Source organism: Apodemus sylvaticus, chromosome 19, assembly GCF_947179515.1.
Source record: "Apodemus sylvaticus chromosome 19, mApoSyl1.1, whole genome shotgun sequence".
NCBI lineage: Eukaryota > Metazoa > Chordata > Mammalia > Rodentia > Muridae > Apodemus > Apodemus sylvaticus.
In genome coordinates, this window is record NC_067490.1 from 17,787,152 (window position 1) to 17,805,842 (window position 18,691).

The 18,691-nt window shown below is 45.0% G+C and overlaps 1 protein-coding gene across 9 annotated transcripts in view; it reads right to left on the reverse strand.

The window, feature by feature from the left end:
- Ank3 (ankyrin 3) overlaps positions 1-18,691 on the reverse strand; it is a 600,128-nt gene that overhangs the window by 150,965 nt on the left and 430,472 nt on the right. For all 9 annotated transcript variants that reach the window (XM_052163460.1, XM_052163459.1, XM_052163463.1 and 6 more), the window contains 3 exons: positions 7,238-7,336; positions 3,494-3,691; positions 544-642 (listed from right to left, as the gene is read on the reverse strand). In XM_052163460.1, the coding sequence (XP_052019420.1) occupies positions 544-642; positions 3,494-3,691; positions 7,238-7,336 (396 nt within the window). The remainder of the gene's footprint in view (positions 1-543; positions 643-3,493; positions 3,692-7,237; positions 7,337-18,691) is intronic.

The window sequence follows — 18,691 nt, forward strand, 5'->3', positions numbered from 1 at the left end:
GGACCAGCCTGGCAAACACATTTCACACACACACACACACACACACACACACACACACACACACACACACACACACCTGCTCTAGGAGAAGAGTCAAGGCTCCAATTAGTAGAGAGAGTTCCTGGAATTGGGAAGGTGGAGAGGCAGAGTGGGGTGGGGCAGTTCTGGAGTGGGTGACCCAGGTGCTGTGTGGAGACCCAGCGCTGACCCACAAGGACGGATTCCCTCAATGGGTTCAGAGGAAAAGCGCACAGGGCTTCCCTGCTCCTAACTGCAAGAGTCCCATACTTCATTCACTCCCGCACTGTAAACGTCCACACAGAACTGTCCTTTCTCTCTCTCAGCACAGGAACGTGTTTCTCAGTCTTTCGGCCATCTGCCTGCAGCCAAGTGTGGATCGCTCGTAGCACTGCTCACCCCTACCCAAGAGATGGCAGTATGCCAACAAGACACCGCTTCGGGGACCGCTGCTTCCCTAGAGGGAAACCCACGGCTGTTGAAGCTATACTCTCCGGGTCTCCCGAGTCCCGCAAGGTCTCTCACCTCGGTTACAGCTTGGATAGATGCACCGTGCTTCAAAAGGAGTTCCATTACTCGGATGCGGTTCTTTTTGCAGGCGATATGGAGAGGGGTGAAGCCGTTCTGTAAGGGACAAACACATGTGTCTACTTAACCTCAGCCCATGGGTGTCAGCTCCCGCCATGTGCAGGGAAAGACATCTAGCACAATAAGGAGCTGTGCGGTCCTCAGAACCACAAACGGGCAGACACACGGCTTTCCTGGAAAGACAAGGAGTTTGGACTGGTTCCTAGCAAGGTTCCCAGGTTGTAAGTCCCTTGTAGGGAAATATGAAGTGTGCATATACTTCTTTATTTTAGAGTTCATTGTTTCAAATTATATTTTTTTTTCATTTTGATTTTTGACTCAGAGTCTCATTATATAAAGCCAAGCTGGATTCAACCATGTGCTTTCTGATTTTTTCTTTTTTTAAAGTTATTATTACTACTCCACATATTTATTATTTATTTTATGTATATAAGTACACTGTAACTGTCTTCAGACACACCAGAAGAGGGCAACAAATCCCATTACACATGGTCGTGAGCCACCATGTGGTTGCTGGGTATTGAACTCAGGACCTCTGGAAGAGCAGGCAGTGCTCTTAACCACTGAGCCATGTCCCCAGCCAAAGTCATTATTTTATGTGTAGGGATGCTACATGCATATCTGCCCATGAGGTGTACGCAATGCCCTGTGGAAGTCAGATCCCTCAGAACTGGAGTTACAATCGGTTGTGAGCTGCTGTGCGGGCGCTGGGAATTGAACCTGGGTCCTCTAAGAGAGCAGCCAGTGTTCTTAACCACTGAGTCGTGTCTTGCAAGGGGCCAGAGTAAATTCACTGAGCCCTTTCTGTCCCTCTATGCGTTGAATTAAGAAGCTAACATTTCTGTCTGCCTCACTTCAAATAAGAACACAGCTGGGAAAAAAAATCAGCATAAAGAGCGTAAGTTTGTTTGCACAGTCAGTGTGTGCCAGTGCCTGCTCGGACTTGTCCCCGGTGTGACAGGGTATTTGTATTTACAAGTCCTAAAGAGTTTCCTTCATTCTGCAGTTTTAAGACTGAAGCAACCCGGGTGGTGGTGGCGCATGCCTGTAATCCCAGCACTCTGGGAGGCAGAGGCAGGTGGATTTCTGAGTTCGAGGCCAGCCTGGTCTACAGAGTGAGTTCCCCCGTCTCGAAAAACAAAAGCAAAAAACCAAACCAAGCCAAAAGACTGGAGCATGAGCTTACTCTAAAGACACAGGAACTTAGACGACCCAACAACTCGTAGCTCATCTGCTCAAAGGTTTAATCGCACAAACGGCATCTAAACAAATTACCCATCAAACTGTTCTCTGTCCAACAGCTGAGACTGGGCTGCCTATTTCAGCTGTCAGTGGGAACTGTACAAACTCTGAGGTCCACTATGCAGGCTGGAGTCAAAGCCACAGCAGCTGCCTCAGAGCAGGTTCCAGGAACTCTTTTTTTTTTTTTTTTTTTTTTTTTTTTTTTTTTTTTTTTTGGCTCTAATCCATCCCAGGGTAACTGTCTACAATGTCCTTCTGTTGGGAAAACTTTAGTCATAGGAAAATGAAAGTTAGGCCCACACCCTGCTTTAAATCCCTTTTTCCCCCTTCCTATGGAAAAAGAGTGACTCATGGTCATTCACAGGTCCCCTCCCTTCTCAGAAGGCAGAGGCTTCTGGGACACTGGGCAGGCCAACAGCTCCTAAAATACTTTTTTTTTTTTTTGGTAGAAGCTGTTGGGGTTACAGAGACAAAGGCTCTGCCGGCTGTGTGTAGAAATTCCAAGCTCCCTCTGCTGGCTGTGTGCAGAAATTCCAAGCTCCCTCTGCTGGCTGTGTGCAGAAATTCCAAGCTCCCTCTGCTCCACTGAATCTCAGGCCCCCTGAGGCAGAGGCAGAGGTTCTGAAGGGCAAGGTCACAGGGCAGCATCTGAGGGAAGCAGAAGCCTGCCAGGAAGGCTTGGTTGGAGTCAACCTTTACCTCAGAATTCTCATAAATTAACGTCTTCCCTGTAATCCGGCATTTCTGTTCTTTCTCTGAGCGCAAGGGCCTAGTCTCAATGAAATGTCAACATTTTACGAAGGATTATTTATTTTAACCTAAGGACTATTTACTTTAACAATAGCAAGCAGTGCCTTATCAAGAAAAATCAAAGGTTAACATCATTTCAGCTCACAGGTTCTTGGACAAATATTATTTCTATGACAGGGTCTCGCTATGTAGCTCTGGCTAGCCTGGGACTTGTTATTAGACCTGGCTAGCCTTGAACTGAGAGCTCTCCTGCTTCTGCCATTATGCCTAGCTGCCCGTATATATGTGTATATGTATATATGTATATGTATGTATATATGTATGTATATGTGTATGTGTGTATATATATGCATACAGGTATGTGTATATACATACATACACACATACATACATTATGTATGTAATTTTATCTGAAACAAACTCTTCTTCTGTAGATCAGGCTGGTTTTGAACTCACAGTAATCCTCCTGACTCAGCCTTACAAGGGCTGGGATAAGAGGTTTAAGTTGGCCTGTCTAGTTTGCGTCAAGATTCTGTGCGTCAGGAAGAAAACAACACAGTCCCTCAAATGTCTAACCCGAGGAATCATAACATCACTGCAGCAAGGGAAGCCGGTCAGGTCGGTCTTTTTATAACTATTTAATGTCAGGCTTTCTCTCAGATAAGAAGAGCCCAAGTGGGACCCCGAAGAACGAGCCATTTTGCCCCGTCAGCTTTATTCCCACCAGCACAGGAGGCGTTGTCTGCTCCCAAGGGCGTTTGGAAAGATTAACAACGTGCAGTGACTGAATGGCCAGTCTGTCTCTGTCTCACGAAGCGCAATCCCTTCACATGCCAGGCGCTGTGCGCTGCAGGCCGGCCAAATGCTCGCTTGGGTCGGAGGCAGGACAACTCACCAGGGCTTTGGCATTGGGGTTAGCTTTCTTATCCAAAAGAACCTTGGCAACTTTGTAATGGCCGCAGTGGGCCGCCACGTGGAGGGCGGTCAGGTAGTCGTTGGTGACGTCGTCCACGGGCACATTGTGCTGGAGGAGGAGCTGGACGCAGTTTAAATGGTCTCCTTGTGTGGCCATGTGCAGTGGGGACAGTCCGTTCTGGAACACAGAGGAGAGGAGGACTTACTGTGTTTTTCTCTTTTAGCTTAAATGAGACAAATAGCAGAACAAACAGGAACGTGTTAAAAACCCCGATTCTTCATTTGGAAATACCTTACGTTCTAAAAAGGTATTGACAATTCTTTTGAACGGTTCTTGCTTTAAAAAGAAAACGTCCCGTTCTTGTGTCAAAGAAAGAAACAAAACAAAACAAATTGTCAAGGGTAATTTCTTTCCCTAGTTTAAAACTTATATGGTTTGTACCAGGGGCCAGAAGTTACTATATTCTTAGTAGGATTTATCATTTAAAGCTACAAGAAAATTAAAAAAAAAATTAGTGAGAGCTGATTCGTAACCACTGGACGGTTGCTGGTTTTGCCCTTGCAGATGACCAGAAAATTTTGGAACTCCAGATAATAGACTGCATCATGCAGGGAAGCCTTCATTCATTTCTAGAAGTCTGGCGCCCCCTTGTGTCAACAAGTAAAAGGCAGCCTCTGACCATCGGCCCAGTGACAAGACCTCAGCTTAAATCACCCTGGCTTTCATGTGCAGCACGAAGAAATTGAAGATTTATTTCAAGATCTCAGGAAAGAAACGGATATGCGAGTGCTTAAGTTCAGTCACCAGCACTGAAGGGAAAACCGTGTAGAATGACAGTCGCTCCTCGGCGGTTGGATACGTGAATCAGGGCCGAGCAGGCCCACGTCAGTCCTTTCAAGCTTCTGTTAGGTGTGGGAGCGAACTGGGAGAGCCTGGGGAATTCTCAGCAGGCTGGATTGCCACAGGGAGGTCTAAATTACTGATAGCATATACTATATCCTATATATAGTATTGTATTTAGCACATTAAATAAACCAAAACAAGTCGTTTTCTCTGCGATGACAGCACATTCTGTTTTCAAAAATGTAAGCATCAATAGTGTTTAAAGACCTGGGACACTTTCCCCAGGGGAACCAGGAACACCTGACTTCTCTATGCCCAGTGATTCCCCCCTACATTAATTGCAGCATGACCTGAAAAATTCTTCGACAAAGCAATGTGAAATCACTTAGCCATCCCACTGCCGCAGATGACCACATATTTCAGATATCCGTGCTCCTTAAAGGCAAGAGATTTATGATAGTATTTTCCCACACCGCCTAGCAGAGAGTTCTGCCGATAAAAAAAGGATAAAAGCGTAATAAATATTGAATGAATTTAAACACTTGGGCAGCCGTTGGGGGAATTGGAATGTTTCTGCCTCAATCATTCCCCTCCAATATTCTGAACCGAAGTAGACACTAATGGTGTCGCCAAGGGCTGGGGCATTTGCCATCTGACAGGGCCTCTCACAGGTCCTCCCTCACTTCCACCAAATCCTCCTTGGCTTAATGTTTTCCTGTAGTCTTAGAGGGAGTGCATAGTGAACAAATCTCAGAGAACACAGGCCTTCCTGGAGGCTCTAAGTGGGAAGCAGTGTCAAAAAAAACGGAAAGAGGCTCAAGCCCAATGAGACTTACCCATCAATTTGATATAACTAGAGTCACCTAGGCAGGAATTCTCAACTGTAGGACTGGCCAAATTAGCTTAGCCTCTGGGCGTGTCTATAGGGGATTGCATTGATTGGCAACTGACGTAGGAAGGCCCCGCCCACTGTGGGCGGCACCATTCTCTAGGCAAGCGCGCCTGCGTGGTATGAGGACACTAGGTACTTATGGGCCTGAGAAGACAGCAAGCGAGTGGGTGACCTGGAAGTGTAAGCCAAATAAACCTTTTCCTCTCCAATTAGCTTTTGATCAGAATATTCCATCACAGCAGGAAAGCAGAAACCAGAACACATAGAATCGTGACGTATTGGTGGAAAGCTAATTCGGTGTCACGGGGAATGACAGCGAGAACGAAGATGGGAAAAAACCAAGCGGCCCATGGAAAGGGCTCACATTGGGTATGGCGCCGGAAGGATGGCTTCGGGAATGATAGGCTTTCTTAGCTCAGTGATATAAAAAAAAAAAAAAAAAAAAAAAAGGCTTAAGGGAGCGGACAGATTGCCTTAAAGCCAGGCTCGCAGCGATCTATGACTTGTTTCTCAGTATGTATTATCTAGTGTCTTCATAAGTGCTGCGCACTGATCTAAGGGCTTGGGCCGAACGAGAAAACGTTCTGACTTTCATATTACCAAAGAAAGCCAGATAGCAAGCATGCACCAACAGCAGCAGACAGGTTCTTTCTAATGGCGTAAGGAACACCAATGGCGAAGGGACGCTGATTTGAAGACATGGTGAGCACAGGCAGGCCAGTCAGAAAGGTCTATTTGGTGGGCCGGGGATGTGGTGGAGTTGGCAATGTGCTTCCCACACAACCTTCAGGACCTGGGTATGGTCCTCATATAAAAAGCCAGGCGGGGCAGCATGTGCCTGTCAAGGCTTTACAAGGACGGATGAGAAGCTCTCCAGAGCTTGCCAGCCGCCCAGCCCGGCTTCAGGGATGCAGGTCAGACTCCACGAGGGACCCCGAGCATGTGCACACCTGAACATGGGCACGCTGAGCAGGGTCTGACCGGCAACCCCAGACCCCAACACCTAGGGTGTGCAGGTGCCTTGCTGGGACCCATTACAAGTTGCCCTTTTCACTGTTAAATGTGGAACGGGGAGAGAGACGCATGCTTGGTTTTGTGAGCTGACACGAGATTCCCCTAGACTGCTGGGCATGGAAAGGGCGGGCAGGCTTAGCCTTCAGATCTTACACAGTGGCGGGGACAGAGAAGCAGAGTTTTAATGTTTGAAACTTGCACAAACTGAGGGCGCGGTGTCTGGACAGGCAAATATTCTACCATCAAGCTGTGCCCACCTCCAGTCCCAGTATACAAACTCTCGAGAAATAAACAGGGGTTGGGGGTGTAGAAAAAAAAGAGTCAGTACCAAGTCAGAAAATAGAGCTTTTGGTGTCTGTAAAGCAGTAGTGGGCTGAAAGTCTCGCTGTGTAACGTTAAATAGTAAACATAATAGATCAAAATAACAAATAATAATAATAATAATAATAATAATAATAATAATAATAAAAAGGTTTACTGTAGAATGCATCATTCACAAAGGCTTCATGAACCTAACATTTTGCATGTGTGTGCATACTCAGGTGTGCAAGCGCACATGCATGCTTGCATGCAGAAGCCTGGATGTCAGTGGATATAGTCTGCCTTAATCACCTTCCATCATATCTATTGAGAGAGGGTCTCTTGCTGACCCCTCTTCTTAGTGGTTCTGGCTCCTCTAACTAGCAGACTTAAGGGCGTTCTTCTGTCTCGCTTTCTCAGTGCTGGGATTACATGAGGACACTAGCTTTTACAGCTTCAGTGTGGGTGCTGGCGACCTGAAACACAGTCCTCGTGCCATCAGAGCAAGCCTTTACCCCCTGAGCCATCTTCCCAGTCCCGAAGCTTATTTTGGGAGCTCCCCTAAAGAAGTGATGATCTCGCGGTCCATTTAGCAGTGCTGGCGACTGTGCGACCCTCTCCTTCAAAAGGCTCTCAGATCCGAGCAGGGCCCGATGCTCAGGGACCTTACTTACCTTAGTTTTTGAAAGGATGGGGGCGGATCTGTCAAGCAACATCTCTACCACCTGCTCGTGGCCACTTCTTGCCCCACAGTGCAGCGGGGTCAGACCGTCCTGTGGAACAGAAGGCGAGACCGGAAGTCAGTTCGTTTCGGGGAAACGCGGTGTGTTGGTTTATATCCCGTCATGGTATAGACCATCTAGGATGCTGTGGATCAGGTGGCGTTCAATGATTTGCACATGCATTTCATAATTTTATATTTTAAAACCTGGAATTAATATATATATATTGTCATTTTAAGCCCCACAGTGGACTGTCTCTGCCTCCCCATGACAGGGATTATATAAGCGTAAACCCTCTGCTTTCTGTAGGTTCTGGGGATTGGAGTTAGGTCCCCAAATTTGTACAGCAGGCACTTTCTCACTGGGCTATCTCCTCAGACCTAAACCGCTAAAGAGGATTTATGAGAATTGTATAGTAATCCCTCCTCCTCTTCCATGTCTTTGCACCATGCTCCCTGAATACAAAGTTTCTTAAGGTAACTTTGTGCTTGAGTGTGGACTGATTAGCACATCACATCCTCTAGTGTGAGCATATATAAACTTAACTTTAAGATAGCTTTTCTGATTTCTTGAGAACACAGCCTCTGAATATCGAAATAGATCCAATTAGGATGATTAATCCAACTGGTCATGACCGATCGAAACACAAAAACTGTATCAACAATTTTATGACTAATTTATTAATTGATTTGTTAAAAACCCTTTTAAGGCACTGGGCATCCTCATAGTAAGCCCCCTATCTGCTACTAAGTATGACTTACCACTAGAAGGAGACACTCTCCAGACTATAAACACCATCTCTAATTTTTTGCTTCTACAGATGTCAGTGGTAAGAAATTTTGTTTGCTGAGAAGACTGACAAGTAACAGCCACTGTACAAGGTCTATGAATGCTGGGAATTTAAATACACTCAATATTTGAGCGAAAATTTCTTTCTAATATTTCACTGGATCCTTTCTTTGTGTGTTTCTAGAATTAATTAATTAATTTATTTATTTTATTTTATTTTTATAATTAAAATTATTTTATTTTATTTATTTTACTTATATTTATGTGTATGTCTGTGTGAGTATATGCCATGCGTATATGGGTACCCTTGGAAGCGAGAAGAGGGTGTCGTATCTGCTGTAGCCAGGAGAGATTGTGAGCCCTCCAACCTGCATGTGGGGACCTGAACTTGTGTTCTTTGGAAAAGCTACAAGTACTTTTAGCCTCTCTGCTATCCATTTAGCACCCCAATCCACTATTCTCATCAGCAGCAATGGATGCGTGACAGGTTTTGACAGCTCTTCTGATAGGCAGGAGAATCTATTTTCCATCTATTTGGAGTTACAAGCTCTTAACCAGACGGACATTTCTCCTTCTTCCTTTCATTCCGCCCCTCCCAGAATGTACCCTGAGACCCCGTGGGCCTTCCTTCAGTTCTCATAGTCAAGGAGCAGCTGCTACAGGATAATTAAGGAAAGAGACTCAGCAGGGAGCCGGGGGAGCAGAGAGTCACTCAAAGCTGTCCGAGCCTCCTGGAGTTTTCAGACAGGCTGGCTTCTGCGCCCTCCAGTGTGAAGATCCCCGCCTGTAATAAACTCTACCCTAAAGGCTGTCCAGTACACCAGCCTTTGATCCAGCATCCCGGATTCACTTTCTAGCAGGACTGAGGAGTTGGGCTGAGGAGAAAGGCTGGCGACAGTGATGTGTAAGCAAGTGGGTGCGGCCATGTGCGTGAATGAGGGCAACTCTAAGGGGCATCACTGTTCTTTAAGACTGCACTCCAGTAATGAACAACCAACTGGAGCCTTCTCCAGGGACACTTAATTATCTATCCTCCCTTACATGTTGACATCAGGTGCTTGATTCATAAGTCAGAGCAATGCGGCTTTTCAGGAGGAAGCCACTGATAGAGCAGAACATCGGAACTGCCAACCAAATAAACAAACGAACCAACAGCAACCCAAACAACCCCACCGCCAAGTCCTGGTTTTTCCTAGCAACGAAACACCTGAGCATGTCTGAGGAGAAATAGAGTAGTGGGGACTCTGCCCTCACCTGCCTCCCCAAGACAGTTCATACACACATCACACACACACACACACACACACACACCATAAACACCACACATCACACACACCACACATCCACACCACATGCACACACATTTACATACAACACCATTCCACAAACACATACACACACACACCACACACACATCCATACACACACACACCATATGCACCATACACATACCACATACACACCATATACACACACCACACATACACACCACATACTCACACTTGCACACACAACATACACAGACACACAAAAACACATACATATACACAAATAGATAAAACATGTACACACACAAACACACAAACACACCGAGAAATAGAGAGAGACCAAGAGGTGACAAAGAGAGAATGGATTTTGTGTAAGTCACAGTCCATCAATTATCCTTGACAGAAACAAGATATTGCTAACCTAGTGTGGGTAACTGATAGACTAAGGAAGGGAGGCCTTGCAGAAGCCGCAATATATGTGACAGCTTTGAGAAATGTTTATACATTTTCACAGATGACACACACACACACACACACACACACACACACACCCCACATACTACACACACCCCACATACACACATCGCAGACCTACATACATACACAACCACACCACACAAACACAAACACACATATACATATACACACACACCTCTCTCACACATACATACTCTCCCCACATCACACACACACACACATACACACACACACACACACACACACAGCCATTCAGTGACTGCCATCGGTGGATGCAAATGCCAGACTGCAGAGACTCTGTAATCTGTGTAGACAGTTACAAGCTAATGCCTGGCAGACAGACAAGCGCTTCAGCTCTTCCATCCTGGGACGTTATCTTCCCCCTACCATGCTCCACGCCATCTCACCAAATGTGGCTCTCTAAGCCGAACCCGCGACACACCACATGACCGTGGGTGGCCACCTCAGCAGAACACGCCACACACCACGAGCATCATGTATGGCCACCTCAACAAAATCAGATACAAGTCCTGACCGCTAAATCATTTTAGGCATACTGCCTCGACTCGTGGACTTTTTTTTTTTTTTCTGAGCCTACTTTTAAAAATAAGTTTTTATTCTGAAATTTAAAAAAAGATGAACATATTTGAGGCTTCAGGAAGCCAGGTTTTTTGCTTCATGGTCAAGTGCGACTTATTTCTACGTAGATCTTTCTCGTCCCCTTGTTTATTCTTTTTCTGAAGACGCCACATACAATTTTATCCTCACAATCATTCCTACATGGAAAACATTCTTTACAAAGAAAGAAAGAAAGAAAGAAAGAAAGAAAGAAAGAAAGAAAGAAAGAAAGAAAGAAAGAAAGAAAGAAAGAAAGAAAGAAAGAAAGAAAAATAAGACTCTAGGGAACGCCAAAGAGATGGCCCAGCATGTAAAGATACTTGTCACATAAACCTGGAGACCTGAGTTCGTTCCTGGAACCCATGCAAAGAGCTGTCTGACTCCACACAATTGGAGATATCTGACTCCACACAATTGTCCTCTGATATGAACATGATCATGCATATCGTATGTACGCAAATAAAAATTAATTAAAAACATCAAGCCCTTACGGTTTAAAGAGATGGGATTACCCTCCCAAGGATGTACAGGCTGAATTCAGGACAAGACCAGCGGGGATGTGGGCACAGCGCCGGGCACTGAACCCTGCAGGTGTGAGACCCTAGGTTTATCCCCACACTGCAAGGATATTTGCCAGGGGAGATTAGGGCTAGTAATAATGGCAAGTCAATACAACCAAGGGGGCAGGGAAGACCAATCCCCAAGTTCCGATTTTCAACAGTTACCCTTCATTCTGCCACAGCCTAACGCTTACATATCTGCTGTCTACTGAAAATAGGTGGTCCCTGCAGATTCGAGATAGAAAGATTTTCTCATCCGAGGGAGAGCAGGGCCCTGGCACTCTGGCAGCCTCTGTTCCTTCAATCACCTTGCTTCAGTGACGCAGTCAGCTGTTTCCCAAGGTCAGATTCATCAGTCCCCTTAAACTGCCAAGAGCAGCCAACAGCAGAGTCCTCGAAAGGCTTTTAAGGCTGGCCTCGTCCCAGCAGCTGCAAAGGTGATCTGGCTTTCTTCAAACGATACTGCTTTCAAGGACAGTCCCGGCAGGAGAGAGGCCCCACAAGGAAGCCGGGCATCCTGTCACGGAGGCCAACTGTACAGGTGGGGCTGGCTGAGCTTCTGGGGACATTTGTAGGTCATTGGAAGCCAGCGCTGTGAGCTAAGGGAAGATCCTTCGTGAGCAGTCCGGTTTTACACAATCAAGGACACTGGGGTTGCCCAGTGACACTGTAAGACTTAAGGTGTGTACATTTTATAAGCCATACTTAATTCAGTCACAAAAAGGTATGGGAAATTGGCAGACACTCACTATACTTCATATCTTTTGGACAAAAATAAAATAAAATAAAATGTCACACACGTTGAAGTTTTTCGGCCTTCTTGTTGAGTGGCGGCTTACTTTCCCTAGCATAAACCCCCAGGGCAGAGCTCTGTTTAGGAAGGATTCTAGTGACTGTCATTCACTTCTCTGTGAACTCTAAGTTCTTCAGGGCGGTGTTGGTGAGCAAGCGTGAGGACCTCGGTTCGAATCCCCGGCATCCATGTAAGAAACTGGTCACAGCCACGCACAGCCTCTGCTTCAACATTGTCGGTGCTGATGAAGGAGTGTTGGACCGTGGGGGGGGGGGGGGGTGGGCAGGAAGATGCTGGGACTTTACCAGTTGCTATCAGCCTACTCGGAAATCAGTAAGCCCCAAGTTCATGGGGAGAACCCTACCTCAAGGCGGCATGGCAGAAGAGAATGAAGGACTACACTTGACAAGGCTCCCCAAAAATTATTCTCCACATTGGCCTCTGTGCAGGAGCACATGCCAACATCTATGCGTATGAAATTAAAACAGTTCTTCAGGGTGGCATTTCAAATGATTTAACGTCTATCTTGGCCACATCCTGGCTTTCTCTGCTCCCTTCCCTTCTCTGGTTAGCACGCTTGTGGTCGCCCCTGCCATGAGACAAACCTTTGAGAGACACTCATTCCAAGATCCAAATCCTTGCTGTCTTAACACTATAGCATTTCTCTCTCTCTTCATCTTTTCTTTTTAAAATTTCCTTGAGAGAGCATCTCATGTAGGCCAGGCTAGCCTCAGACTCACTATGTTGCCCCTGAACTCTAAATTCTCCCTCCTGGCCTCTACCTCCTGAGTGCTGGAGTTCTAGGTGTACACCACCATGCCCAGTTTACCCAGTGCTGGCGACTGAACCCAGCTTCCCGCAACACGATCAGAACCAATCCACTATAGCAGTGCTTCTCAACCTTGCTAAGGCTGTAACCCTTGAGGATGGTTCCTTATGTGACGGTCACCCCCAACAAATAAAATTATTTCTGTTGCCTCTTCATAACTGCAATTCTGCTACTGTTATGAATCATGATGTAAGTATCTGAAATGCAGGATATCTGATATGCGATCCCTTGTGAAGGGGTCGTTCAACTCCAATGGAAATCGAGACCCATAGGTTGAGAACCGCTGCACTATAGTGTATCTTAGAAGGCTCTTCCAATATCTGGACAGTGGCACACGCCTTTAATCCCAGTGCTTAGGAGGCAGAAGCAGGCAGATTTCTGAGTTCAAGGCTAGCTTGGTCTATAGAGTAAATTCTAGGACAGCCAGGGCTATACAGAGAAACTCTTGTCTTGGAAAAAAAAAAGGCTCTCCCGAAACTCCACATAACCTTTCCTGCACCTCCTTTGGGGACCATCTAACTCGAACTTGCCCCTACAGTGCATGCCTCTCAGTGTCCCAACATTGGGGGTTCTGTTCTTTCACCTCTGCTTCCTCTGGAAGGGAACCTTGCAAGGTCGGCTTACAGAAACTCCCCAACCCTAGATCTGCTACAATCCCTTAACCCCACCTACCACCATCTTAGCTCCCGAATCCACCTTCAGAAAAGGATTCTGTCCGCCATGTTGCTTCGGCCTCTATCTCTCTACCCCATGAACCTTACTTACAAAGTCAGTCTGAGGCTATCTTAGACTACGTAGTAAGGCCATACATCATAAAAACAAACAAAACAAAACAAAAATTAAAAAAAACCTAAAAAAAAACCCAACAACAACAACAAAAAAACCCAACCCAAATAAGCAACGCCCCCCCCCCCCCCATTACTAAGTTAATGAACAGAGTAAGTGAATGCCTTTTTAAGGGTGTTTGCTTTCTGAGTCAGTGTACTGGGTAGTTCAGTCTGACTTTTAACCTGGAATGAAGGCTGAGGAATGACCTTGAACTTCTAATCCTCCTCTCTTCCCCTCTGAGTACTGGGATTATCAGGTGCTCGAGATCTAACTCAGGACTCTATAAGTGCTGGGCGAGCGTTCTAATTGAGCCCCAGACCTCAAACTAATCTTTACCCAAGTATTTTCTAGTCCAATGATTATGATTTAAAAAAAATGTTTACGCTTTGCACTCATTTGTTTGCATGCACATGTTTGCATCATGACATGTGTGTGGTGGTCAGAGGACAGCTTCTGGAGCTGGAGTTCTCCTTCCATGTGGGCCCTGGGGACCAAGTACAGGTGGCCAGGCTTGGGGGCAAGCTCCCCTACCCACTGAGCCATCTCACAGGCCCTGTTTCCCCTTTTGCTTTGGATTCATTTTATTTAATGCTGAAACGCGATTGAAATAACTCATCCTTAAAAAGAATGACAGCAGCAGCAGCAACAACAAAGCAAAACAAAAAACAAAAACAAAAACAAAGACCAAAGACCAAAAACCAGACCAAAAACCAAAATAAAAAACAACAAAACAAAACAAAAAATCAAAATAAAAAAAACCAAAAACAACAACAACAAAAAAAAAAACAACCCAAAAAACAATCCCCCCCCCCAAAAAACAACAACAACAACAAAAAAACCCTCAAACCTCAAACCCCAAACCCTAACCCCCTGAAATTCTCCCTGGAGGAAGCTATTTGTCAATGAAGATTAGACTGGAAAGCTCGACTCAATCTGTTAACTCTCAGCATTTGTTGTAATGAGATTTTCCTTTCTTGTAAACCAGGATACCGCAAGCGTATAAACGCGCTTCTGTGGATAATGTGCTTGCCAGCAAAACTCGTGTGCATTCCTCTTTCAATTACACAAATGTTGGTGGGTTTGTTTTGTTTTGTTTGTTTGTCACAAGAATTCGTTTTTGCTTACCAACCCCTGCAAACTTGCAATGTATGTAAAGTGTCAATTACAAGGAGTCCTGGACCAAAAAAAAAAAAAAAAAGAAAGAAAGAAAGAAAAAAGCTGTTCTCTAACCTCATGTAACTTCCATCTGACAGGTTCTTGGCAAAAGCAATTTTGGGGGAGGTGAGGGAGCCCACTTCCACACCACACATATATAACAGACTAGGCAGGATCTAGTGGGGAGCTGAGTTGCCATGACGACGTTAGAGCGGGAAATGGAATCGTAAGCGCCTGGCAATTTCCTTTCCAATCTCCTAGATGTTTTTAAAGCACTCATGCTGTGAATGGGTTTCCTTGGGGCAGACTTTTGAATTGGCCTTACGGGCTGGTCCTGGGCTTGTATTTCATTTTGGTGATGGTAATCTTATAAGTGAGGTGGGAACTGCCTGCTGCTAGATGCTTTCTCCTGTTAGGCAAAGAGCCAATCAAGCATTATGTACACAGAGGCCCAAAAGACCTCCCTTCAGTCTGATCTTTGTGCAGAGTACAGAGCAGGACTTGGACCAGAAAGCTGGGGACGGTAGGGTGTAACACCAGAGAACGTTATCCAGAAAAGACCCTTACCATCTGGATGACGCTCAAAGCCAAGATTAGAGTGATATGCAGTCATGGCTGGGAGAGGGATTTCCAGAAGTAATGTGTTTATTTGGTTTGTGTCCGCTATACTCATCTCTTTCCTAAGCATCTCCCCACCCCCGCTCCCCATTCTAGAGATGGAGAAGGAAGTAAAGCCCGGAGAACTCTGGGGGACACTCTGAATGTAAAGTGGATCGTTATATTGAAATGGCTGAGAACAGAAAAGTGACAGGCAATAATGCTCCTAAGAAGAGTTGGTACAGCAGTCAAGACACGCCAACCAACAGTGATTAGAGTTAGAAAACAGAAAAGCTCATTCTTTATACTGGCATTTTCTACCCACCCAAAACTTGACTGACCGTTGTTTTAAATCTCAGGCAGTCAGAGTTAACCCAAGAGACAATGGGAGAGCCAGTTTTAATATCCTCTGCTATAGAGCTTTATACTTGGGGTCTTATTTTATTTAGATCACTACTCCATGAGAGAGGTCTTAAGGGTTCTATTTATAGATCAGAAAACTGCTCTGGGGATTTGATGTGACTGTCCAAGGTCGCACAGGAAGCCAAGGCTTGAAATAAGGGCTCATGTGTAGACTTGCCTTTGAAATACTGGGTTTGTCTACTATGTCAAATATTAATCAACACACACACATCCAGTACTCTCGTCCAAACAAGAATTCATTTCTGCCATTATATATGGACCTAGAATCTCTTCCTTCTCTACCTGATTACAGTGCTGGTCATTCAGTAAAAATGAAAATAGGAGCTGGTGAGGTGACTCAGCACTTAAAGGTGCAACGTGTCCCCTGACCTCACACACATGCTGTAGCCCATGCACATACATGCACACATGTGCAAATGTAAAAGAGAATATTAAAAAAAATGTTGAAGGAGAAGAATGTGAAACCCTTTGGCCTTTCTCTATTCATAAACTACAGTTTTTGGGGAGAATACAACCCTATATTATTTGGTGTTTCTGCCCTGGTTTAGTGGGCTTTGTGTCTCTTGCTTCAGGTTGAGTATTATTTAGAATGCTAAGCTGTAAGAATGCTCATCCATCCATGTATTCATGCATCCATACATCCATGCATCCATGCATCCATCCATCCATCTATCCATCCATCCATCCATCCATCCATCCATCCATCTATCCATCCATCCATGTATCCATGTATCCATGTATCCAAGCATGCATCCACCCACCCACTCATCCATCCATCCATCCACCCACCCATCCATCCATCCATCCACCCACCCATCCATCCATCCATCCATTATCTACTTATCAGCCACCTGTATATTCTCTCTCTCTCTTTCAAGTCTTCTCATTTGATTTTTTTAGCTAAATCATTTTATGGTGGTGACTGCCTGAAGACTGTAATAAATATTCTACATGATCATAATCAGACTATCATTGTGTTATATGGCAATATCTATCTTATGAATGTTATGTGTTGAAGTAATATTATACTTAACTTTATGAATAACATGGGAATTCTGAAATGTAATTCCATTCATTCTATTTGGTTTGATTTGGGGGTTATAAATATGACATGATTTTCATGTATTATAAATCTCCCAACGAACTGATTTGTTAAGTGTGAATGTTAAATGTGATTACAAATTTTCTGAAATTAGACACTTGGTGTGCACAAATACTTCTCAAGAGGATGTTATTATGTTTAAAAATTCACACTAAGGCTTAGAGTTATATCCATATATATGCTGTGACTTTGTTTTAAGAAAGGGGCACACAGTGGATCCACACAGGATCTACATAGGATCACTGTGGAGTCCTTTGGTATCTAGCTGGTTTGAGTTATTTCAGAGAAGCTGGATGTCACTGTTACCAAAGCACACTATGGGGGAAGCAGGAGATTAAATAGGGTGCCTGCACCTGTGACTGAGTAAGGAAAGCAGTGACCTTCCTGAGCTCCCTAGTTAGAGTCTTCTACAGAACCAGGCATGCAGTATCTATGCGTGGCATTGCACTCCTGAGCAAGGTAACTGGTTTTTCCAGCACACCATCAGAATGTCATTACAAAGCAAAAGAGTCTCCTGCCTTCTGCAGCTGTGGAATGCATTCATTCCTTCAAGGAGGAAGCCTGGGGCATTTCATCTTTACATCTCTGAATTTAAGCAAATGCTCTCATGTTTCAATACTTGTTCAATACTTGTTAACAATTACTTTTATTTTATGTGGATGAGTGCACGCATGCGTATATGCAACATATGTGGGCTGGTGCCCATGTGGAGTGGAAGAAGGAGTTGGATCCTTGGAACTGGAGTTATAGGTGGTTGTGAGCTGCTGTGTTGGTGCTGGGAACTGAACCGGGTACTTCAGGAAGATAGTATGCATTCTTAACCACTGAACCACGTCTCTAGCTCCTATCAATATTTGGTTTTTGTTGCTGTTGCTTGTTTTTTGAGATGGGGGGGCGGGTCTCATGTAGTCCAGTCTGACCTTGAACTCTTGATGTGCCTGCCTCTCCTTCCCAAGTGCTGAGATTAGAGGTGAGCATCACCTCACTGGCTAAGTTCCCAATGGTTGTGACAGAAAATGAAGGCTGTCAGTCCATTTTGTACGACATGAAGAAATATTTTCAACTGGTCTTGCTTCGTGGATAAACCTGGAACCTTTCACGTTGCCCAGTGTTTGTGCCAACAATTCGAACTCTTCCCGAGAGAGGCTTTCTGTGAGTTTGTTTTTGGCAAGAATTTGTTTTTAACAAGGAACCACACTCCCAAGTCTGTAAAGGCAAGCAGAAGGTTGGTTTTCTTTTTCTTAGTTTTAAACTGAGAAATATAACCAGTTACATTCCAGGGCCGGGGGAGGGGGTTGTAGGGTAAATATATAAGCTATATGACTGTGTTCTCTGGAAAACATCTCAGGGTAGTAGATTGAAGGAATTATGAAGACCCCTCCTCCTGCATGTATCTGTGTATCAATTTCTTCTCACATGAGACTTAAATGTAACTGAGGTTGGGGAGATAAATTACATCACAGAAGGACCAGTATCCAGTCAAGCCCATTAAGGCCTTTGGATAAATGTAACAGTAGGGAGTCCATCTTGTTTCCATATGTGCAGCGAGTGAATACTTTCGGAGTATGTAGTATATGTGAAAAGCTATGGTTACTGAGATGGACATGTGTATCTCCATGCCAAGGTGTGGTTCAGTGTGTGATGTTGAGTAATGGGTTGTGTGAGGATGGGGCACTGGGCGCCTGGTAGAAAGGCTGGAAGGACAGGTCAGGCTTAGAGGCTTGGTGCCAGCATCCCAGAAGTCAGCAGTGCTTGCTCTCAGAGCCGCCAAGGCATCTTACCAGGAAAGTAAGCCTGCAGCCTTATTAGTAAACGGCGAGAAGTTAGTCAAGAGAGGGAACTCGGCATTTAGAATTGTTCTAGAATAAGGACTATATTGAGTCTCTGACTGGGCTGAGGACTGACGCAAAAGAAACAAAAATGGCAAGAGACCATCTGCCATAGGGAGTCTTCCTTCAGCAAGTACC